At 50.4% G+C, this 25,262-nt stretch overlaps 3 protein-coding genes across 6 annotated transcripts; 2 read left to right on the forward strand and 1 right to left on the reverse strand.

Moving 5' to 3' along the window:
- Nucleotides 1-28: 28 nt before the first annotated feature.
- On the reverse strand, nucleotides 29-4,350 carry rad51ap1 (RAD51 associated protein 1). Of its 4 annotated transcripts, none has more exons than XM_030342156.1 (9): nucleotides 4,070-4,350; nucleotides 3,945-3,982; nucleotides 3,671-3,806; nucleotides 3,271-3,338; nucleotides 2,553-2,636; nucleotides 2,190-2,324; nucleotides 1,893-2,099; nucleotides 1,623-1,790; nucleotides 29-793 (listed from the first exon to the last, which is right to left on the reverse strand). In XM_030342156.1, the coding sequence occupies exons 1-9, from the start codon at nucleotides 4,084-4,086 to the stop codon at nucleotides 663-665; spliced, it is 984 nt and encodes a 327-aa protein (XP_030198016.1). In that variant the 5' UTR covers nucleotides 4,087-4,350; the 3' UTR covers nucleotides 29-662. The 4 variants fall into 4 exon arrangements, with proteins under 4 accessions (XP_030198016.1, XP_030198015.1, XP_030198014.1 ...); XM_030342155.1 differs by having other exon boundaries at nucleotides 2,553-2,639; XM_030342154.1 differs by having other exon boundaries at nucleotides 3,154-3,338.
- An 11,315-nt stretch (nucleotides 4,351-15,665) lies between these two features.
- LOC115532395 (fibroblast growth factor 6) lies at nucleotides 15,666-18,718 on the forward strand. Its single transcript, XM_030342170.1, has 3 exons — nucleotides 15,666-16,543; nucleotides 17,130-17,233; nucleotides 17,876-18,718. Exons 1-3 carry the CDS (start codon nucleotides 16,183-16,185, stop codon nucleotides 18,050-18,052), a joined length of 642 nt encoding a protein of 213 aa, XP_030198030.1. The 5' UTR covers nucleotides 15,666-16,182; the 3' UTR covers nucleotides 18,053-18,718.
- A 4,412-nt stretch (nucleotides 18,719-23,130) lies between these two features.
- fgf23 (fibroblast growth factor 23) lies at nucleotides 23,131-25,157 on the forward strand. The gene is made up of 3 exons (XM_030342163.1): nucleotides 23,131-23,531; nucleotides 23,632-23,735; nucleotides 24,041-25,157. The coding sequence occupies exons 1-3, from the start codon at nucleotides 23,297-23,299 to the stop codon at nucleotides 24,512-24,514; spliced, it is 813 nt and encodes a 270-aa protein (XP_030198023.1). The 5' UTR covers nucleotides 23,131-23,296; the 3' UTR covers nucleotides 24,515-25,157.
- The last annotated feature ends 105 nt before the right edge of the window (nucleotides 25,158-25,262 follow it).

Genomic DNA, 25,262 nt, shown 5'->3' on the forward strand with positions numbered 1-25,262 from the left:
ATGATCAAAATAATCTCACAAAAACAACTGTTTCCGAAATGTTTTTAATGTTTTTAGCCGAGTCACTACTGACTCGGTTTTACAACTTGTGAAAATTCATAGAATTAACCTAAACGTTGCCCTCCCCCCAGCCAAACACAAGGCCCCTCAGCTGATTCTGCATCACATATATCCAGATCCAATATCCATCCATCAATCTATATTGATATATCTATATCTGTACAGATGTACATATATATATATATAGATATAAAGATAAATGGAAATATGGAAAAAATAAACCTGAAGGCACATGATCAGGTTGAATTAGAGGGCCCCAGGCACATACCTATTTAATCTTAATGTGTGACTCATTCTCATATAATTCTTCATCTAGTCATACATCAAATTACTGGATACGAATTTCTGACCCCAATAAAATGAACAAACAATTGTATACTTTGATGGAAATATTTAATAATAAAAACGAAATGAGCAGAACGAGAGGTCAATTCTAATAAGATTTAACATTTTACAAAAGTCATTAACAGACAAGGAAGAGGAGGACTTAGAGGTGTGTGTGTGTGTGTGTGTGTGTGTGTGTGTGTGTGTGTGTGTGTGTGTGTGTGTGTGTGTGTGTGTGTGTGTGTGTGTGTGTGTGTGTGTGTGTGTGTGTGTGTGTGTCAGTGACTGGCCACACTGGGGTGCAGGGGTTTGACCCGGACCCTGCGGGACAGCCCCAGTCTCAGCCCCCCCCCAGCGGGGGACCTCAGCGCAGAGCCCTGGGAGGGGGAGGGGCTGCTGCCCAGCTGACCTGGAGGAGGAGCCACAGTATTGACCAATCAGTGAACTGCTCCCAAACCTCTGACCTGCCGTTTCCCTTCTGCATCATCACCTGTCCCTTCTTTATTTAAATCGTTTTAATGTTCTGTCAATCGAGAATTGTTTGGTTGTATTTGATAGTACGTCCTTTACTTTCTATTCCTAGAACATCCGTTGTCATTCTGATGTCAACATCATGGTTAATAATTAGTTAATCATCGGTGCAGATTGCTATGAAAAAATACAATCATGCCAGAGATCGATAATGTGCCAACTAGCATTATTACAATTGTCAAAACGTATAGAAATATCTTTTCCCCTTCTGACCAAACTTTGCAGAAGTAGAAAAGAGAATGAATGACATAAATATCAATGAGCATGTGAATTTCCTCAAAGTGTACTGATCCTTTCAGTTTCATTGCTATGACTAGGTCTTTACGATCATGCCTCCCAAGGTCCTAACAGATATATGTATAGAGGCCAGCATGGACCTCTGAGACCCATTGCTTGGCTAGGTCAGTATCGCTGCCTCATTGGACGACTGGCCTGTAAACCCAGTTTATATAACTTAACTTTATAGAACTAGAACTTTTACATTCTTAACCGATTTCAATAAGTGGGTTTCATAATCCTATTAAATGATATTATGTATATTGAATACATACATATCTAATTCATACCCCACATAGATCATAAACCCTTGAATAAAAATGACTCATTGAAATGTAAAGTAAGTTCTATTGTTTAGTGTTAGTTTACAGCCTCGGCCTCTCCCACCATCGAGGATCAAAGGTAAATGCTCTGTTCTGAGGTCATCTTACCTGGAGGATTCCACTTGGAGACTCTGCTGCCCCCTGCTGGGCTGGCAGCAGGCACACAGGGAGGAGTGGCGGCAGAGGGGGGCGGCGGCCTTCTGGATCCTGACCCCTGATTGACCGAGGGAGGGGTTCTGAGGGGCGTGGAGGCGGCGGCCCTGACTGGTGTGGAAGCTGTCAGGACATTTTAAAACAGTTAGAATTAACCCCTACCTGCTCTTTACTGAACGATAAACACAATTCAGTGAGTGAATAAATCCATAGATAGTATGGTACCTGTCGCTGGTGGTTTGGCTTTAGCTGCTTTGGAGGTCAGCTTGTCCCTCTTAGAGGAGGTCTGGGGAGGAGGACGAGGAGGAGGAGTCTTCGTCTTCTTCTCCATCTTCTTGGTCTCCTTCTTGCTTTTCTTGATGACCTTCCTCACGGTGAACTCCTCATCCTCACTCTCCGCCACTCCGCTCGAGTTGTCGTCACTTTCCGATTCTGAAAACCCATTCGGGAAAAATTAGAATCAAAGATAATTGGGTGTCGTGTATGACAACACCGAAAAACAGAGCGCTGACGGGGGGCCACCTGGTGTGAGTCTGGGCTTGTAGTCCTCGTCTGGGTCCTGGTCTGGGTTGTGAGTCTGACCCCGTGGGGGCTCACCGGTCCTGGGGGAGGACTTGACCTTGGAAGACCCTCGCTCTGCCAGGATGTTGTCCAAACCTTCAGTTATAACACACAACATGGAGACGATTATAACACAACAACATGGAGACGGTTATAACACACATCAACATGGAGACAGTTATTACACACAACATGGAGACAGTTTTAACACAAAAACAACATGGAGACGGTTCTAACACAACATGGAGACAACTCTCAGTAATAGCCCAGGGTGCAGCCTGCTGGATGAGGCCGTAGAATGCGGACTACATAAAGTCTGATTACCCATCAGGTTTCCGTTTACGCTGCAGTTAGAGAACAGCAGAGGGGAAGGATCTTCTCTCTCCTCTCCTCGTCGTCCATCCTCAGCTTCTGAAGGAAAATACATTGATAAAAAAGGCAAAAGTTTAACTACTTCAGGTCGATAACAATGTGTCTAACTACCATTGGTCCGTTCCAATATTGCTCAATTGATGCAATGTAGATATTATTGCATCAACTGTGGTCCTTAACGTATGCATTAGTGATAGATAGAGGGATGGCTATATCTGAGGGAAGGCTTAATCTAAGGAAATCTTAATCTGAGGAACGGCTAAATCTGAGGGAAGGTTTAATCTGAGGGGAGCCTTATTCTAAGGGAAGGCTGGCTCTGAGGGAAGGTTTAATCGTAGGGAAGGCTTAATCTGAGGGAAGGTTTAATCTAGAGGGATTTCCGGCACTCAGCAATGATCTTTAGTATCTTGGACCAAGGGTCGCCCCCCAGGACCTGAGGCTGGGTCCTTTCTCCCATCATCACAACACGCTACTTGTCTTTATGTGTTGTGTATTCATTAAGTGAAACCTGGTTCCTTCCAACCCATTACACGCTGGTAAACCACCGACACACCTGCGGTGGGGGACAAGTCTGCGGTGGGGGACAGACCCATGGTGGGGTACTGCTCTGTGTGGAGGGTGGGGGTCAGACTCGTGGTGGGGGACAGGTCCACATGGCAGTCTTTGGTACCGTGGAGCAGAGACAGGGTGAGTGCTGCCTCCAGGTCTCGCTCATACAGCTTCTGATCCGGCGGCTTCCTGTAGGAGAAACAGCAGAGACGAGAGGATATCACACTGAACACAGGGGCAGGTTGGGTTACAGCCGACTAACAACAACATCATCCTCTCAGCTTATCACCAACCAGTAGTTATTATTGTAGAACAGTATGTACTTATGGCTGAAGTAGACAACATCTATTTTTGTGTTTCAGTATGGCAAATATATGTTGACGTTTCCAAATAAATTTCACAACAATTATCCACATCACCATCATGATAAACTTCTTCACGGTGACCAAAGCTATCCTTGTAGTTGATCAGTGTTGACATGGGGGCCTAACAACAATATGGGTGTATTAACATCTTCCTACCTGTCACTGTGGTTGGCTGAGGGTTGTGGATGTAAATCCTGACTGGAGGACTTGCTCAAGGGTTTCTTGAGCACCGGTTTAATTTCCTCTCTTGGTTTCTTGCTGGCAGGCGGCTTTGAACTTGCAAAGTCCTCATCTGAGAAAACAGACACATGAGGTGAGTCGAACACACACACACACACACACACACACACACACACACACACACACACACACACACACACACACACACACACACACACACACACACACACACACACACACGTTCATTTACCGTCATCCAGGTCGCAGTAGTTGATAACCTTCGACTTCCTGTCCAGCGAGAAAGAGCATAACATCGGTGAATAATCCTTTATATATCATACATATGACATTCCAGATATATCGTTATTGGTTTACCTTGCAGGCCGATCCATAGTTGGTAACACGCTCGAGTTACACTATCTAACGTGGATTCTTTAGCGACACGTTTAGCTTCTTAGACAGCACATATCCCGTTAATGTGTTAACATTAGGTAATATAAGGACAGCTATAGGGTAACATATTTAATGTTAATAGATAAAATCACGTTTAGTGAGGCAAACTGGTAAGTTTAATGAAGTTTTCTAACTGTAACGTCGTCCTCGGTTTTCAATCCGCCCGCCCGAACTTCGCGTCTTGTTGACAATCTGAAGACAGCAGCGGCCGATTCGTTACAATATATTAACAAAGAAATTATAGATTTTACATAATTTTTAACTCATACATGAAACACATTCTAATATAAATAACAACACAACTCAAATATAATTATTTGACTTAATATATATGCGTTTATTATACCAACAGGGCTTATATGTAATCGTACCGAATCTGCTGATTTGGACCCGGGGGCTAACCAGTCAGAATTTTTATTTTAGGCCTCGTTACTATTATCCTATTAGATTACATATATGTTATATGATATTACTATTAAATAAACATGGTCATAAAACTCTTGAATTGTAGAGACTAGCCCAAATTTAGCCATAAGTGCAATAAGCGAGGAATGTGCTTCCCCCTGGTGGGTCCTGACCCCCGGGACCCACCAGGGGGCAGCACCAGTCCTCTCAGGGGACCCACAGGTCCGCTTCGGACCTGGCAGGGCGGATGAAGGCCGGCCCGTAATGACTATGATATGGTCCGGCTCGGTCCGCCCACACGCCCACTCGCCGGCCGGAAGCAATCATAGGTCCGTCGATCTCCTCAGTGCACTTCAGGAAGAACATCTTTTAAAAGCGACTCCAGACTCATCATCTCCCCGAGTGGGAGGCTGCGGGCTGCGGGCTGTCGCACACTGGACCCGGACCGACGGGGGGATGAGACGGTCCTCAAGGGCAGTGGGGCCAGACACCCGGGCCAAAGGCCACCTGCGGTCGGGCATTCCTCCACTCCTACAGCACCGCCTACAGGCCGGACCAAAATATCACACACACACACACACACGCACAAAAACACGCACACAGGCGAGACGCGTCACATCGCGTTGGCGTGCTTTACTTTCGCTAATTCCGAGTGTTTACATCGTCTTCTTCTGGACTATAAGAGGACTGCGGTGTGAGGAAAGCTGCAGGCGTACGGTCCAGTCTAGCCTCAGCTCGACTAATAGTGCGGTCAAAATGTGCTCTGCACTGATGTTGTTGACCTGCCACCAAAATAGTGTGGAATTGTATATATGTTGCAGGAAGCGCCAACGCTGTACCGCCACTTCCATCATGTGTTTTTTATAAACAAAGTCACCTGACCCGATAAGTATTTACTGTGCTTCCCGAGAGAGCACTGCTGTAACTCTAACGGTTGGGTAATGAGAGCCCAGAATAGCACACCTCCATGTCCGCCTAGGTTATGATGTAGGTCTACCTCAGGAAAATGAATAAACACATTCATTCATTCAATTCAGTCACGTATGGCTTTTGCTGTTCCCCAACCCTAGGTATTGATCAAAATCAGCAGGTGTACACCACATAAGTTAGTAAGGCCGTCCATAGCTGGAACACAAGACGAATTTGGAACAATTTGTGGTACTCATGTCCCTTATACTACTAGAGAAATTACTGCGTGACAGACATTTAATGCACAATCAAACCTCCCACACCGGCCGGTGTTGTGAGATAGCGCCGGGTGAATACTTCCTGCTCTCAGATCAGATCCCGGCCGGTAAATAGACCGGTCGTAAATGCCAGCTCTCCATCCTCTGCTGCCAAGACCACTATTTTGGTATCAGGTGTTGGTCGTCCAGGGAGATTGACGAGCCCAGCAGTGACAGTTGTGAGGTCATCAGCGGGCTTAGTTTGAACCGGTTCTGCTGGAAGTGGTCAGGGGAGCAGTTTCCCCTCAACCACTAATGAGAGCAGCCCTCGTTATGTATGTGTTTGTGTGTGTCTCTCTCACTCTCTCTCTCTCTCTCTCTCTCTCTCTCTCTCTCTCTCTCTCTCTCTCTCTCTCTCTCTCTCTCTCTCTCTTTCTCTCTCTCTCTCTCTCTCTCTCTCTCTCTCTATCTCTCATTGCTGTTGGCCTTATAAGGATGTTCCGTGGGCGGAGCCTATGATTATGTGTTTATTTACATTGTACTTTCTTAGGGATGAAAATAAACGTGTGAGCCTGCTTCTGATGAGGCCTAATGGTTCTCAGCGATACCATTCAAATCTAAAATAAGGATCTGGTACACTTTGGGCAGACTGTAGTAACATGTTACAACAGTGACTGAAGATGCTTTCTGTGTCTGTGATGAGTCGCTGGTTAAAATGCATTCTGTACTCATTGTCCGAGTTGGACTGAAACTGGTTTGTTTTGGATCTGTCCACAGCAGCTCCTCTCTACATAATCGTATCGTTCCTCCATACAATAGACTCAGAACCACTTCCAATCCGCGCTCTTCCACGTGTAAATAAAAACTAAACTGAAACCTCCCCTGTCTCAAAAGTGATCCATCATCATGAGTTAAGTTGGTCACGTTCCTCGGATATCCGGCATTGCAGATATGTCAGTGTGGTGTTGTTATTCCAACATGAGAAAAGAGGCGGACCGCCGGCCCCTGGACAGCAGCCACAGCGGCCACACCGGCCTCAGACCAGCGGGCAGAGGAGTGGGCGGACGGCTCCTCTCAATCAGCCACACCACAGCGGCCACTGCTCCTCCCGGCCTCCTCCTGGCCCGCCTCCTGCACACATGGCAGACACCACATGCTAGCTGCCCCCCCGAGCCTGGTGGGGGCGCCCTGCTGGAGGCAGGGTGGGCTGCCCCTGGTTCAACCCAACCAGCAACCAAATGAGAGTATGGTCTGCTGTTATTATCCATCTCAAATCCCCTTTAGTTGAATCAATACTATTTAGAACTGTCTTCTTCCACGCTGTGTACCATTGGACCAAAGCTGATATGATGTATAATCTAGGCTTGTATCCCAGGAGTCTTAAGATAAGGATGTTGGCATTCAGGAGTAGGTCAATAGAGTCGAGGCTTTATGGATCTGTAGGTGATGGACATTGAGGATCAAACTGAACGGTAGAATACCTTCCATAACATCTTCCTGCACTCATCACTCCCCTCATCATTCTATTGGCTCCTGAGACAATAGATGAATTTAACTGCAGCGGCATACATTCAATGCACCCAAGCAGAATTCTAAAGTCTCAAGCCGCCCCTCCACCCTCGCTGTGTCATTAGAGCAGCACAGAGACCGCGCACGTCGAGTTCACGGGCAAAGCACGGGGTTACCCACCCACACTATCAGGGTCCCCCCCGGGGGTTCAGAGGTGAGTGTGCAGTGTGATTATACGTGTAGAGCAGCACAGAGACCATGCATGTCGAGTTCACGGGCAAAAGCACAGGGTTACCCGGCTACGCTATCAGGACCCCCCCGGGGTTCAGAGGTCAGCGTGCAGTGTGATTATACGTGTTGACAAACTGCAGGGGGTATAAACAGCATCAAAGGGCTGGCGTCGGCGCCCAGGGCACGCGGTCGTAAACTCTGACACCAATTAAAATAGTGGCAGGCGAGTGGCGTTGTTTTCTGCGGGCCACGGGGGGGGGGAGGGTGGAGGCCGGTCATTCTCATTAGAGGCCGTGTGAGGGGACTCTAAAGGGCACCAGATAGCGTCTACTGTTACTCTTCCCTGTTCAGCAGGCTCTCTTTGTTCATCTAGATCCGAACGTGTTCTATTGTACGAGACGTGGCCTTCGCGGCTCAGCTCATCCCAGGTAAGGATGTTTGTAGCCTGCTGCTTGTGTTTCTGAACCTGTTTCCTGCACCCTATGAGTGATAACAGTGGAACTGCTTAGTCCATTGGAGGATAAATGAAGTGATTCAAGTGAGATTCTTTAGATGTGCGATTGAGATGCTCTACCTGCAATGCAGACGATGACAAGGGTTTTATTTCTTGAAATAAGTTCAAATAAGTCGAATTAAGTTATCTGTTACCATAAGGCTATAATTGGGTTTAGGGTCCCTGTTGATTGCCACGCAGAGACGTTGTAGCATGACAAGTTACTTCCTGGGCGGTTTTTTAAAGAGTGCAAGTCAACCGCATGGGCTTAGTGATGTGCTGCAATGCAGTGAATGAATATTCTCTGGAGCACCGATGGCTGTTGTTACAGCTTTTCTCCAGCAGAGGGCAATGTTTGCATGCAGGAATTTAAAGAAACACGGAGTTTCGTTTGGAACTTTATGGACCTAAGCAGAGCTTATTGTTGTAGTTTATTTAACCTTTTCCCGAATATATACATTCATCTAGGGTTATTCATTTATATAGAATAAGATTAGATGGTTGCAGTCAAATCAAACAACGAAAAATTAATTCAAGGGTTACAACTGCAAAAGAACAGAGCAAATTAAAAACCATTCAAAACAAGAAAAAATATTTGGGGTCGATATCTTTCTATTTTACTTCAGGGTATAAAGAATTGTTGTTGACAAAAACAACAAACCTTGGTTAACAGAGAGGCCTCTCCAAACTCTTGCAATGAGTAACAGGTCCTGCTGGTAGAATATCATTTGATATTGAAGAGCAGGACAGAAGGGACAGGCGGCCCGCCAGAGCCGAGGCCTTTGATCGCTGCTCTTGTGCCCACACACACATTCAGCCCTGCAAAGGCCAACGCAACTGACAAATATCAACCCCTAGGCTGCTGGCAGGGAAGAGGGTCCACCCTACGATGACTCACCCTGGCCGTCTTGTGCCAGCGTCTGTCCCACCCCCCCCCCCCCCCCCTAGAGGACCACCACCACCACCACAACCATCACCACCCCACCACCACCACCCCCACCACCACCAACCCCACCACCACCAACCCCACCACCACCAACCCCACCACCACCACCACCACCACCTCCACCACCACCACCTCCACCACCACCACCTCCACCACCAACCCCACCACCACCACCACCACCACCCCAACATCACCACCCCCCCCCCCCCCCACCACAGCCTCCTCTCGTCTCTCAACCACCAAAATAATACCTCCGCCCTCCTGCTCATCGATACTCCTGAAGTGCGGGCCACCATCGGCACCTACAAAGACACACGCAGCGACCAACCCACACGCACAGAGCAGCACGCACACGCCCCCTCCCGCGGCGGCCGGGACGAGGCGGCGGTCCCCGTCCCGCGGCCGAGTGGCGGCGGCCGCGGTTTGCGTCCCGTTGCGGTGAGAACGTGCGAAGCGCTGAGCGAATGTGTGAGAGGATTCCTGGCATTCCCTGGAGCGGGCCCTTCAGCCCGGGGCCGGTGTTAGGTTCCTGGGAGTGAGGGAAGAGGAGCTGGGACGGGGGGGGGGGCTGGAGATGGGGGTAAGGGGTGCGCACTCAGCAGCTGACACCTCCTCTGATCTCTATACCCTGTGCACCCCCTCTCACGACCCCGTCCTTCCGTAAAGCGAATCCCCCGAATTTCAAATATGGCTGCCTTGTAAACCGCATGCTCTCTCAGGATAGTGCCCCCCCCATGCCCTCCCCCTTCCAGGGAAGATGGGGTTGGGGGTTGTTGATGGTTGTGGTGGTGATGTTTGGGGTGTTGATGGTGGTGGTAAAGGTGGTGCGTGTGGTGGTGGTAACGGTGGTAACGGTGGTAACGGTGGTAACGGTGGTGCGTGTGGTGGTGGTGGTGGTGCTGGTCTTGGTGGAGGTTGCCGGGGTGAGGGCGGGGTCGGTGATGGTAGGGGGGGTCTTGCTGGTGGTGATGGTCGTGGTGGTGGAGGGGGAGGTGTGCGGAGACGAGGGTAGTAGGGGTGGTGTAGTTGGGTGTGGGTGCTGATAGTGGTGGTGGTAATGCTGGGGGACTATGCACCGAGGGTCTCTGAGCTGCCTCGTCACATCTTGTTGGTGCGAGACTCCCTAGGGTGTTGGGTGGGGCTGGGGGTGAGGATGTGATGGATAAGATCAATGGAAGTGATTGGGGGCTGTCATCACTGCCCCCCCCCCCCCCCCCCCCCCCCTCCCCTCCATCCTCTCTCTTTGCTACGGTTGCTTTTCCTATTCCACAGTGCCAGCAATTATGTCGATAAGACCTGCAGCAGGCCGCTTGAGTCAGATGACTCAGCCTGAGTCAAGTGACTCAGCTGGAGTCAGGTGACTCAGAGTCAGGTAACTCAGCTCAAGTCAGGTGACTGAGTTAGGTGACGGAGGCCCTGGTCTCTCCTGCTCATGGGTGTTGCCCGGTGTTGGGTGGGGCTTCTTGGGCATGACACGACACTTTAACAGACCAGGTGCCCCCCCCCCCCCCCCCCCCCCACGGACACTGCAGTGTTCTTACACCACCATCACCACCTGCACCTGCACCGTCCCCACTCCACCACCTCCACTATATACAGTCAACACCGCCACACCTCCACCAACACCATCTCCAACCTCACAACCTTCACTACCACCATCACCACCATCGTTACTAAAATATCACCGGCTGCACCACCACACACGCACGCACGCACGCACGCACGCACGCACGCACGCACGCACGCACGCACGCACGCACGCACACACACACACACACACACACACACACACACACAGACACTCCCGCTGAGTCTGCTGCGTCATGATAAGCCATATAGGACTCTCTCTAGAGGACGCTCTGACTCCCAGGAGTAATCCTGAGTCATGCTGGGCCTGTTCCTAGATCTCAACACACACCGATTTGTATTTGTATGACTCAGCACTTTTGCCTCATCCGATGAGAAGTTTTTGTGTGTGTGTGTGTTTGTGTGTGTGTGTGTGTGTGTGTGTTGGTGTGTTTGTGTGTCTGTCTGTGTGCGTCAACGTAGAAGCCATAGAGGAGATCCCAGCCTTGTTTCAGAGTTCAGAACTCGGAGCTCCTCCCTTCAGGGCATGAGTCATCATTTGTCTCTCAGCAGCAGCAGCAGCAGCAGCAGCAGCAGCACCACAGCAGTTGGCCTTCAACTCCCAGAACCCCCTTTGTGTTTCAGAGTACAACAGGATCCTGAATATTCACACCGCTCTGTTTTTGGTGGAGGGGGAGGAGGCGGGTGAGAGCAGTGTTGCCAGATTGGGCCCGATTTTCCAAACTGGCAACCCTGGCTACAGCGCTCTGCACCCAGGGTCTCAATATTGGGCGGGAAATCTGGCCCAATCTGGCAACACTGGGTGAGAGGCTGAACTCTGCAGCTGACTCAGCGGAGAAACTCGGTCTCCTCCCCAGCCATGGAGAGCGCTTTGCCTTCAGCATCTCGTCCCTACTCTGCTGATTAAAATCCAATCGCTGTAACCCCGTGGGTCGATGTCTCAGCGAGACCCCCGTATGTTAGCGGTTCATGAATATATTCCCCCACAGTGGGACTCACACACGGTGCGGCGGTGTCAGAGAGGGGAGCTTCATGGAGGCTGGGGGTCGATAGATGATGAGACAGGCAATATGCATGAGGAGCAGTGAGGTCTGAGGAGAAGGTGGGAGGAGTAGGAGGAGCAGAGGGAGGAGGAGCAGAGGGTGGAGGAGGAGGAGCAGAGGGAGGAGGAGGAGGAGGAGCAGAGGGTGGAGGAGGAGGAGCAGAGGGAGGAGGAGGAGGAGCGGAGGGAGGAGGAGGAGGAGCAGAGGGAGGAGGAGCAGAGGGTGGAGGAGGAGGAGCAGAGGGAGGAGGAGGAGGAGGAGCAGAGGGAGGAGGAGGAGGAGCAGAGGGAGGAGGAGGAGGAGCAGAGGGAGGAGGAGGAGGAGCGGAGGGAGGAGTAGGAGGAGCAGAGGGAGGAGGAGCAGAGGGTGGAGGAGGAGGAGCAGAGGGAGGAGGAGGAGGAGCGGAGGGAGGAGTAGGAGGAGCAGAGGGAGGAGGAGCAGAGGGTGGAGGAGGAGGTCAGCAGAGGGAGGCGTCATCATGGGGTTCCTGTGTTCTTCTACCCAACAGCCCAGACAGAAGGAGGCCGGACCTACTAGTGTCTTGGGCCTCAAGAAGGAAGAGCGAATGCATGCATGAATGAATGAATGAATGAATGAATGAATGAATGAATGAAAGAATAAATGAGTGAGTGAATAAATTAATAATTGCTTTTAAATGTACCAGATGGTCTGGCTTTCTGCTAGTCTGCTAGTTTCTGCCATAAATGTAGTCATTTATCTCTTATCCAAATGAAATCCAGGTTAGGCTGTGAAGAATAAAAGCATCCAAACTGCTGTACACTCCCAGTCCTGGAGGGACTAAAGTGTTAGCAATTGAAATGTTGCACAACCTTTCTGATAAGAAACAAACACTAGACAGACCGAAGGGAGCAGCTATAGGAAGAAACAACTTTTAGTTGACAAGTGAAACTAATCATAGTTAATGCATTGTGACTTTGATTGTCTCTAATGCTCCAACTCAATTATAAGGCTTAGGGCCCAGGCATGACTAATCTATCTGTGATTTACCAGCGATGGTGGACCCAATGCAGTCTGACTGATTATTATTATTGTCCATTCCAGAGAAATCCCCTGTGAATGCAGAGGCTTGCCAGCTGCTGTTTCAATAGTGACCTCTAAAGCTGTCTTCATAAAAGGCTAATTAAAGAGCTTAATCCTGCTGGATCTCCTTACCCCCTGACTCTGGGATGTACACAAATTCGTATGATACCCTGTTCTTTGGTGTGTTGTGATTGATTGATCTGTGTGTCAGGGACATGTGTGTGTGTGTGTGTTTGTGTGTGCAGGTTCTATTTCGGTCCTATAGGGGGGCTGATCCGTCCCCCTATACATCCTGTCTGTGTGTCTGTCAGTCAGCCCGTTTACATTCTGCTGTATTCTCTCAAGGCCCAAATTGCGACATTGTCCGTTGGATGTTATGTGGAGGGCCGTTTCAGACCCCCGTTCGTCCGTCCGTCCCCTCTTACCCCATTCCGGCCACCCTCCAAACCTAGGACTCTTGTCTTCTGGTCACGGGGTCCTGACCTTCTGGGGCTGTGACCCCATTAACTCAGGGAAACTCAACTTAGGAAATTAGTAGGAAACAAACACACTCACACTCACTCAAACACACACACACACACACACACACACACACACACACACACACACACACACACACTTAGACACACACTCACACTCACAGACACACACACACGCACGCACGCACACGCGCACACACACACACGCACACACACACACACACACACACACACACACACACACACACACACTTAAACACACACTCACACTCACAGACACACACACACGCACGCACGCACACGCGCACACACACACACACACGCGCACACACACACACACACACACACACAAACACACACACACACACACACACACACACACACACATAAACACACACTCACACTCACAGACACACACATGCACTCACGCACGCACACACACACACACACACACACACACACACACACACACACACACACACACACTCAAACACACACATTATTAACAAAATATTTTGATGTACTGGGTTACATTTTTGGCAATATTTCAAACACGGCAGACTCCAAATTACATTGATTCAGGTCCATAAAAATTAGACCTATTTTACCAATTTTCCATTATATATTGCAGCAAGAACTTCTATAAAGTGGAACACTGGCGCCGATAAGAAAGGGTACTATGAGCATAACCAACGAAAATGTAATCCAACCTTAAATATATTGTCTCTAGTTGTGAAAAAGTTGTGAAGGTGTCCTCCACCCCTATGCAACCCCTGCTATCCACGGCCTTGATATCCAATAAGAACCAAACCATAATAAGTTAGTCTTCTTTATAACGATGTTCTTTGAGAAGTCGTTAGCAGGCGTAATCATTAACCAACCTTAGCTAAATCAAACATGGCCCTGGTCCAGTAAATGATAATTAACAGAATGTGTCTGAGCTCAATACTAGCGGCTACTCCCATTGATCGGGGCACTACTCGTCGATACTGTAGTATTGTCTATTCAGGCGTTAGAGCGGTTTGCATGGCAGCATGCTTGCAAAGCAGAACTACAGCTTCCCCACCTCGATTGATTTACCATCAGTGTGTTAGGGCCAGCATGACTTCAGTGAAAACCCAGCTCTCTGGGTGGTTTTACAAAGTCTACCTTGGATGATGGAGGGTGCTGATAATCATTGTGTCCTGCAAAATATAATATGTTTCCCCAAATTTTCTTTTTTCCCTTCACCTGCTTCATTGCTTTTTTAATTGCATTCTGCTAATGTGTGATTGCCAGCTATATCTTCAGTGAGTGAATGCATTTTAATAAGTTAGCTATTGCTAGTAAGAAGTAACTCAATCTTTCTTTCCAGCAAGAAGCGGCCATACAGCCTTTTGCCACACCTACCAGTTTGGTGCATTGCAATGCTAATAGTTGCTAAGGGAGGTCTTATTGTCTTGGTAATAGTTGCTCAGGTAGGTGCTATAAGCTAAATAATCGTTTCTACGGAAGGTGTTAGGGAGGTCTTATTGCCGTGGTAATAGTTGCTATGGGAGGTCTTACTATCATGGTAATAGTTGCTATGGGAGGTCTTATTGCCGTGGTAATAGTTACTATGGGAGGTCTGATTGCCGTGGAAATAGTTGCTATGGGTGGTCTAATGCTATTGTAATAGTTGCTATGGTTGGTTGTAATAGTTGCTATGGGAGTGCTTATTAGTGTGGCAATAGTTGCTATGGGAGGTCTTATTGCCAGGGCAGCAGAGCTCACCTTGCGCACGTGGGCAGTCCCCGAGTGCATTCTACCTGCCCCTTACCCGGGTACACTATGGGGGTACCGTTACCGGGGTAGGCTACGGCATGGGGGTCCCGTTACCTGGGTACGGCATGGGGGGGGGGGGGGGGGTAAGGTTCCCGTTACCCAGGTACAGCATGGGGGGGAGGGGGTCTCATACAGCATGGTGTGTGGGGGGGGGGGGGGGGGGGGCGTTACCTGGGGGGGGGGGGAGGGTTCCCGTTAGCCTGGTACAGCATGGTGGGGGAGGGGGTCTCATACAGCATGGTGTGGGGGGGGGGGGCGTTACCCGGGTACAGCATGGGGGGGGGAGGGGGTCTCGTACAGCATGGTTCGGGGGGGGGGGGGGGGGGGGGGGGGGGGGGGGGGGGCGTTACCCGGGTACAGCATGGGGGGGGAGGGGGTCTCGTACAGCATGGTGGGGGGGGGGGCGTTACCCGGGTACAGCATGGGGGGGGTCCCGTTACCCGGGTACAGCATGGGGGGGGGGGAGCTCGCGTTACCCGGAGTATCCGCGGCATTTTATTCAAGCTATGTGCTTACATTATTGTGTGAGTGCTGGCGACATTCTTACAATAATCCGCCGCAATCGGAGCACGTTGGGTAAACGTCCTGGACCAACAGCGGAGGAAGTGCCGCAGGATGGTCCCTGCTCCCCGGTGACTGGCAGACTGTTTTTGCACCTTCTTTCTAAATAAGGAAGCAGGCTGTCAGACATATGACCACCGTCCCGATTTGGGTTCTGCGACAGTAGGCCTATCCATCGCATCCCATGATTGCTCAACCGCTGTCCAATGAAAGGCCTCCACCCCTCCCCCCCCCCCCCCCCCCCCATCTCACACGCACGCGGAGCAGGACCACGGAGCCCAGTCTCATCACGGCCCAGGATTCGTTGGACTACACTTTTTGGGGGGGATTTGGAACTTTCTCTCCCCCTAACTCTCTCACTATCTCTCTCTCCCTCCCTCTCTCCCTCTCCCTCTCTCCCTCTCGCTCTTCCATTCGCCTCCCATCTCCTCTTCTCTCTCTCCTATGATGATGGGATAGCGATCATCAGCAGCGGCGTGATGTCATCGCAGCAGGATGTGATCGGCCGTCCCGCCCGGTGAGGTGAGCAGAGTTTGGAGAGGAGCGGTGATCCGACCCGGAGGATCCCCCCCCCCGAGGCGCGGAGCTCTGAAAGATGGTCACCTCCTCACGCCGCGTCTCCCGCCACCCGTCCGTCTCACGCGCTCCCGCCGCGGGCTCTGCCTCGATCCTCCTTCCAAGAATAAGACACCGCCATGCCACCGGCAGAGAAATAAGAAGAGTTGTATTTTTAGGGCGGTTATTGGACCACGTGCCCAAAAGGTAAACCGGATGGCCATCGCTGCGCAAAGTGTTCTGGTCGGCCTGTACAGCATGCACGAGGCCAGGACTACGTGGACGCGCACTGCCCTGGCGGTGCTCCTCGCGTCTCTTCTTGTGGGGATCGTGGCGTCATATCCGACCCATAGCAGGACTACTCATAATGCGACTTTACTGGAGCGGCGCTGGGAGACCCTGTTCTCCCGCTCGTACCTGGGGCTGAGCGGTGACCGCTCCGAGCTCAACTGGGAGAGCGACTACCTGCTGGGCATCAAGCGGGTCCGCCGGCTCTACTGCAACGTGGGCATCGGGTTCCACCTGCAGGTGCTGCCGGACGGGGTGGTCAGCGGGGTGCACAGCGAGAACCCCTACAGTGAGTCTGTGTCTGTGTGTGTGTGTGGTGTGTGTGTGTGTGTGTGTGTGTGTGTTGTGTGTGTGTGTGTGTGTGTGTGTGTGTGTGTGTGTGTGTGTGTGTGTGTGTGTGTGTGTGTTTATTAAGAGATCGGCCGGTGCGCTTGGCAATCATTAAAGGGGACTGCCGGTGGCATTGCTGAAAGTTTCTTTAAGCAAAGACTAATCTATTAAAAGCCTTATATCCGCCAGCGCAAAATATTCTCCTTGACCAAAACATGACATGAATGCTTGGACCAATTTAGACGGCCGCTTATTTTTACCCCGAGTGCTGCTGTCAGTCAGCGTTCAAGTGACCCATGCACGCTGCTCGTAAAGCGGCAGACTTTTAGACAGAGAGGGGGTGGGGGCTCCAGAAAAGTGCGTTTCGCTGAAGCGAGCCGGTCTCTGCAGCCCGTAGACCAGAGACTCATCGAGTCGCAGTGCACCTGCAAGGTTACACCCACTGCTGCAGAGCCGCGGAGTCCCAGCTACCCGCAGACCCACCAGTCAGCCCCCTGTCCCCCCAGGCGGGAGCAGGACTCCCCATAATCATGTGTTCCCTGCAGGCCTGATAGAGATCTCCACCGTGGACCGAGGCGTGATCAGTCTGCGGGGCGTCAGAAGCGAGCTGTACGTCGCAATGAACGGCCGGGGAAGGTTATACGGAACGGTACGTGCGCGTGCATGCTGTGACGCATCCCTTCCGTCGGCTCCCCGCTGGGAGGGATGCTGTGGAGACAGCTCCGCTCCTGGAGCGACGCGTTAGAAACGGGATGATGATGCAACGTTATGAATCGCATCATACTGATGAAAAGCAAAAGGCAATGCCAGAGGAGGGCAACCGCGCACATACGTCATTAGGTGACGTTTTAAAAATGCACACTCATTCTATTTCTTTATCACAGGAATCCGTCTACGCATGCATTTGGACGAAACGTAAGATAGATGATATTTGAAGCAATGAACAGCGATATGGATGTCACTTTAGTCGTATCATGACCTTAAAGGACCTTTATGTTTATTTGTTGTAGCCTAGTAATGTCCTTGGCATCCAGGAAGTTTTTTTTAGTCCTCATAAGTACGCAGGCTTCTGCAGCAGAGCCGAGAGATGAGGAGGAAGAGAAGGAGGAGGAGGAGGGTTGTGTGTTGAAGAGTCTCTAGAGCAGGCACCACCTGCTCCAATGCATGCTCCACCTGACAGATTTACCGGCCGCGGGTCAAACGGCCGGCGGTACATACACACATTCGCTGACCTCAACCCCCCCCTGCTGTGACCCCCCCCCCCCCCCCTCCCCCCCTCTCCCCCCCACAGAGAGCGTTCAGGGATGAGTGCAAGTTCAAGGAGAGCCTGCTGGCCAACAACTACAACGCCTACGAGAGCCTCATTTACCCCCGCTCCTACATCGCGCTCAGTAAGCACGGCCGGGCCAAGCGTGGCAACAAGGCCACCACCGCCCAGACCGTCACCCACTTCCTGCCCCGCCTGTGACCCCCCACACCCCCTGCCCGGGGGGGCCGGGGGGCCGGGAGGAGGGAGGACGGAAGTGGGGGGGGAAGGGGCCAGAGCCCGACTCATTTGCACACGACGTGGAAGATCTTCCAGGTAACTTTAGAGCAGAACACAAAAGAGAGGAGAAAAAAACTGAAGCACCTTCATGATATACTCACTAGCAGACTGCAGAGGACGACGGAGTCGCACGCACACACAAACACACACACACACACACACACACACACACCACACACACACACACACACACACACACACACACACACACACGCACACACACACACACACAAACACTCACACTCACACACAAATATTTATTCTCTTTCTATACATATACACGTGTACGTTTGTTGAGCTGTCTTTGTATTACGATGACCTATGTATGCCAAACTGTGCTGCTTTAATCATTATGTTCTTATCGGTTGTTGTTTTAATGATGGGGGGGGGGGAGGAGCTCAGCTGGTCTCACTTTACATTGGTGCTTGCTTTTACCAAACCATGTCATCATATACATATTTATAGATATATAAATATGTATATATTATACGTACACACATGTATGTATGGATATATACATATATGCATTTAAGGAGTGAAACAAATACTTTTTATTACCTCAAAGAACCACTTACTGGGGGGGGGGGGGGGGGGGGGGGGAGGGGGTCAATGGATTCGACCAGCGACTCTGGGCCGCCGGGTCAAGGATGGCCGCCACAAGCCGCTGAGGGAACTTGTTTGAACGCACTTAATTGCTGCACGCTTTTAGGTGCCTCGGTGTTCGCACTCGCAGCCCCCTCAAAGACCTGCATGTAAGGGACACCCCACCCACTGGAGTCAGAAATAGGTGCTCTGGGGTTTGAGGGGGGGGGGGGGGGGGGGGTTGGCTATCTGGTTTATTTTCTTTTCTGTAATTAGATTGATCAAGTCGTTAGCCGTCCTTTGGGGGGGGGGGGGGGGGGCCTCCTGTGTTGTTTGTAGCGGGCGGGTGTGAATCCAACCAGGAAACACGTGAATGTAGGACCGCTAGACCGAGCAGAGTAGAGGCTCGGAGTGGAGCTGTGGAGCCTGTCCTCTCAGACAACCTTGGTGCCGTCCCCTGGAGAGGCAGAGCTTACAGCTGTAGCGCTCAGTGAGCTAGCGCTACGCTCGGGCCTCGCTGTAGCTAGCACACATCAGACCGGTCCGATCGCGCAATGAACAAAAGTGTAAATAGTGTATTGAATGAGAAATGCTAAGATGTATCAGGCAAATAAACAGTTCAGGGTTTTCTGTTACCGGCCAAAGATGGTGCGCTCAGTGATTACGCAGTTCGAAATTGTCCCTGTAAGATGGTTTGCTGTACTTGTCTGTTTGTGTGTGCGATGTGTGTACCCTCGGGCAGTCTTCCCACTTCCTGGTGTGCTCTGCAGTATCGCTGCCGCAGCAGGGTGCAGGATAGCAGGGTGATTTGGGACCTGCAAATGGAATCAGGGGAGGATCAGCTGATTGGTCAATGGGGACTCAGTCCACCGTGGCCAGCAGGGCAGTCATACACTGGGATATTCTTCACAGACCACAATGTCTACCTGTCAACTGTAGATGCTGTATAACTGATTGTATTTTATCAAGGAAAGACGCTAAGTGGCTGTAGTTTATTAGGGAAAGATGCTAAGTGGCTGTAGTTTTATTAGGGAACGATACTAAGTGGCTGTAGTTTATTAGGGAACGATGCTAAGTGGCTGTAGTTTACTAGGGAAAAGACGCTAGCGTGCCTGAAGTTTATTAGGAAAGATGCTGGGTGGCTGTAGTTTATTCGGGAAAGATGCTAAGTGGTTGTAGTTCACAAGAGGCTCTGGGCCATCGAGGCCTAGCCCCGCCCCCCAGAGCCGAGCTATAGGTCCATAACTATCGTGTTCAAACGGTTGGTTGCGGCACGGTGGTTGTGTATAGACGGTGTCATGTCCAGTCCTTCACCACACCAGCAGGAGATCTGGGCTTCTCTCAGAATCATCTAGAGCCGATTCAAAATGGACGGACGGTGTCTTTGTTTCCCCCTTGGGGGGGACTGTGTCGACATCTCGACGGGGGCACCACCCCCCCCACCCAACCCCCCCGAAGAAAGAACTATTTTAATCCAGTACAGACTTATTACAGTGTTTGCCCTGCTGTCTTTGTTTGTTTCTCTCAAGCCCCCCCCCCCCCCCCCCCCCCCCCCCCAAAACTAACACACACACACAAAGCGCACACACATGCAAGAATGTGAATCTGCCAGGATGAACCCCCCCCCCCCCCCCCCCCCCCTGTGTACCTGAGCCCCTCCCCCCTGCCAAGCACCCAGCCGAGGGACCTCGGGATTCCAGACGTAACCCAGGAGCTTCCTGGTCATCCCTCATCCCTTTTTAGTTCAAGGTCACCGCCATGGATCTGCCTTGACCCCCCCCCCCCTACGGTGCTGCGTCGCTACGTCAGTGGTTGTTATTCGGCGGATGCCAAACCTCAGATATCATCTCCGCTCTGTTGATTGAACGCTCGCCACGGCGGTGAGGGCATAAAGGAACAGAGATTTATTATATGCGTTGTCGTTCTCCCTCTGGTTGGGACCGTGGTGTCGTGCTGTTGGCCAGGGCACTTACTGTAGGCTAAAGCGCTATGACATCGTGTTCCGCTTTGAAATGCGGCACCCAAAACATGACACCCCCCACACACACATCGCCCCACCGAGAGTCGCCCTCCGTCCCGGTCCAGCGCCTCGCTCTGCAGCCGGGGCGGTTGTAGTTCTGTGGAATCGAGTGCAGAGCAGCAGTTTAGCCTGAAAGCGACGGAGGGGCAGAGCAGAGGGAGGATATTTGAGTCATGCTCTCCTTTCAGCAGTACACTCTGTACTTTTCACGGTTTTACTCTCTGGGATAGAGAGTGGCTCTCAGAATGTCAGTCTGTCCATTAGCAGAAGTCCCCACCACTGCCGCTAACCGTAGCCGTTTTAGCCAACTAGCACCGCGCCGCGTGCGCTGGCGGAGGTTCAACTGTTCAGACCTGAGAGCGAACGGCTGGTTGTGTTCTTCAAACAGCGATGATGGTTGGGTTTTATTGACCCGATTGTTTTCAAAACATTGGGGCTGATTCGGGGGTGCTTTGGTTTGTTTGTAATTTTTTATGTTAGCAATACGCCAAAGGCTAGCTCAGCGCTACAGCACAGCGCACAGCGCTCCGACGCATCGGATCTCGAGAGTTTGGCTCGACGTTCTCTCGTGTACTTAATAAAAAAGAATTGTTGCTCTTGTAGTCGAGGTTGCATGCGGTACCAGAAGGGTATTAACCACTTGTTTGGGACATTTAACGCAACTTGAAAGTCGGGGAATTTGATGGTGTGGACGTGGTATTTTGCGCATGCGCCGACCACACGACAAATGGCTGCTTCTCACACCGACTCACGTGTCTCAATGCCTTTACTAGCACCTTATCGAGGATATCTTTCAAACATTATTTTAAAGGTGAATAAATAAGTGAATGTCTTTTTGTTTCACGCCTGAGCGATGTACGAGTGACGCGAAAGAGCGGAATCACATAAAAAAGAAAATGCGAGTTTGCCCATGAAAAAAAAGCACCCTCTTTGTTTTAGCTTTGACCAAAACATATGATCAAAAATATTTCTTATTATTTAAAACTGTTTTTCACTGCGAGTACCATTTCTTTATAAATATATGGTGAGGATTTAAGTTTTTATTTTGCCATTTATCTCCGTTTCTACAGTCTTCATATTGTGTCAGTGTTTCATCAGACCTGTTTTAACTATGTTCCATTTGATCTTGTGTTCAGCGTTACTGTAAGGCCTGTCCATCTGTGTTCGCATATACCTCACCCTCTGCCTTAGTTTGAGTTGCTAAGATGGTTGTAAATGATGAAGAAAACGAGAGCCTTATTGAACCGTTTTAGTGAAAACGCAGAGTAAGGATCGTATGTGCTGTGCACAGTAGTCCACTGTATTCCTGATAACAATAAAGATGTTGATTTTGTTTTTTATGCCATTGGTATGTTTTTATTCTCCCGTCTCGTGTTTGTAGGGGGGGTGCTGTGTGTGTGTGTGTGTGTGTGTGTGTGTGTGTGTGTGTGTGTGTGGTGTGTGTGTGTGTGTGTGTGTGTGTGTGTGTGTGTGTGTGTGTGTGTGTGTGTGTGTGTGTGTGTGTGTGTGTGTGCGCGTGTGTGTTTACAACACGGGGGACTGGGTCTGTTACAGTTTCTATTTTATCATTCAAATGTTTTGATATTGAACCTTTTTGTTATTACTATTTTGGTAGGTCTGCAGCCAGTCATTAAATATTTATATGTATTCATAATCATTAATAACCTATCAATTTCTCTAAACAAACGCCATTTTGTTTTGACATTCGATTTTTGGGAGTCTTTTTTGGGCTCAAGTTGCCAAGTGTGCTATATCAGTCGTTCACCACCACGCGTCAACAAATGCACAAACGGACAGGAGCCGAAGTTCAGCGTGTTGTTAACGGCGCCATCTGCCGTCCAAACAGCGCCAGTGCTGCTCTGGTGCAGAAAATACTAAACTCAACATGAACACTGGACGTCATGGTCATAACGTTATATTTATTCATACGTTGGAAATATTTTTAGAAGTATATAAATATATAAACATACATATTTACATATACACATCATATATATATATATATATTTTCTATTTCAATACAAATGTATAATTTTTGATAAAAATATGTTACAATTAAGGTTAAAACCAGAGTGAAGATTTGATTGATTTATAACGTTTACATTTCATAATGCTTGATAACTATTCTAAAACTAAATAAGGCAACACAACACAAGGTTTTATTTTTAGCCAAATGAATAATAAATGACGGTCATTGTAGGTCCAGAGGCCTGGATATAGAACACCTCCCCAAAACAGACTGCACGAAGGAGGGTGGGCCTACCTCTTCATCCTTCCCCAGACCTCCTTGGAGGGGGGGGGGGGGGGACCGGCCTCCACGGTTGGACCGGCCTCCTGGAGGTGGACCGGCCTCATCGAGGTGGACCCACCCCTCCTGGAGGTGGACCACGCACAGTTCGTCCGACGGAAGCGCCTCTTCCGTCGGAGGAAAGCCGCACATCTGCTCGGGGGCGAGCGCTGCGTAAAGCCTGAGCGCAGAGCGGCGGTCTGGGCCCTTAAATAGGGACCCTTCTGTCTCTGGCTCAACACATCATCTCCAGACGGCCAGCAGCCACAGCGTCAGGATGGAGGTCACCAAGAAGTCCGAGCTGATGGACACCGTGCTGGCGGTGCTCCTCGCGGTCCTCCAGGGTTTCCGGCTGGCGGAGTCCGTCCCCAACCCCTCGCCGTTGCTCGGCTCCAACTGGGGCTCCCCGCGGCGGTTCGTGCACCTGCAGGCGGCCACGGAGCTCAACACTTTCTACCTGGAGATCACGGCCAACGGCGACGTGCGCAAGACCACCCTCAGGAGTCCCTATAGTAGGTGGACTTCTTAATATCCAGAGTTCATGTTAAGGATGGTTTGGGTTTGGACCCTCCGTGCATGTGTAACTTGTCGGATGTTCCTTCACGTCCGCAGCTGTGCTGATCCTCAAGGCGGAGACCAGGGAGCGCGTGGCCATCCTGGGCATCAAGAGTAATTACTACGTGTGCCTGGACTCCGAGGGGGTGCCCTACAGCTCGGTGAGGACCCCCAGCTGCTCTGCGGGAACATTGATCTGAACTAAGTGTTGAAGTTTAAGTGGATTAAGTCAACCCCAAATCCACTTGGTTCCGGGAGTCTTTACGCGTCTTTTACGCACGTCTCCATCGACGCTTCGCTTAAAGTCTGCAGCATGCCGGGCTTCACACACGGCTTGGCTGTCAAACCAGCCATAACTGAACCTATAGGCCCGTTATTAGTAATATCGTTAACATTTTTGGATTTTTTTTAATATTATGATGATGACGATGACGTGATGATGATGATGATGTTTGTTATGGTGTAGTCCGTCTGCCACCGGGACAGCTGCCTCTTCACCCACCGGCTGTTGGAGACCCACCGGGACGTGTACTACTCGTGGCGCAGTGGGATCCTGCTGGACCTGGAGGGCTCGCGGCAGACCTTCACCCCGGGGCGCTACGTGCCGCCCGGCGCGCTCTTCTTGTCCGAGCGGAACACGGTGCCGCTCGAGCGCCTCACGCACCGCGACAAGCGGACCCGGGGCGCGCAGGCGCAGGTGGACACGGTGGACCCAGCGGACCCGCACAGCGTGTTTCCGCGCACACAGACCGAGGAGGGCTCCGACTCGCGCGCCGTACCGGAGGATGACGCAGACTGGGACGCGGAACCGGGAGAGGGAGGGGGGATCGGCGGTAACACCTCTAGGGAGACGCTCCCGGGGGCCCCGTCAGACGACGACCCGTGGCGCGTGCACTCCCTAGGCCCAGGGAGCCCCCGATTTACCGGGACGACAGGCTGACGTTACGGGACTTGATTGACACATGTCAGTATACACGCGTCTTGGTGCCGGTTGTTGTTGGGATGGTTTTCCAGCTGGTCTGCTGAGAGCCGCAGGAAACATGACCGTGAGACTTGACGTGACAGTTTATTTCTGAAGGACCGAGAAGCTGGGAGTCAATTAAGACTGAAAAACGTGACTTCATGTTCTGAATGGGACACAAATGAAAGGTTATATTGACCAGCCTTTAAAGCATTCCCGACACTTAACTTAACTCAGCAGCACTATGAGAACCAGACTCTAACACCAAACCGTGCCTGTAGAGTGATCCAGAAACATTGTATTTGATAACTTCTACTTTTGTATTTATATTATTCTTGACTTGAAACATGTTATAGTATAATGTCTACTCACTACGCGCAACAAACGACCACCTAGTATTATTCTTTAGTCATTTCAAATCTGAACTCTTATCCAAGGTCTGCTCATTAAGAGCCGACAGTCTCTGAAAATGTATTTATTTAAACCCCTTCCTTGCTGTTATTTATATTGTATGTATTGTATGTGTGTATTTATGTACTTCAGATGTACATAGAGGGAAATGATTCGCACCTTTCAACATGCGAATGTCAAGCTCTGTCTATAAATAAAACAAAGAAACAAGACTTCTGACTACTCTTTGTCTAAAGATCACTTTACAGCCCCTGCTACTGGGGAGCCTAGGGGGCCCTAGAAGCAAAACGGGCCCACGGGGAAAACCGCAGGATGA

The sequence above is a fragment of the Gadus morhua genome, chromosome 19 (genome assembly GCF_902167405.1).
Source record: "Gadus morhua chromosome 19, gadMor3.0, whole genome shotgun sequence".
NCBI classification, from domain to species: Eukaryota; Metazoa; Chordata; class Actinopteri; order Gadiformes; family Gadidae; genus Gadus; species Gadus morhua.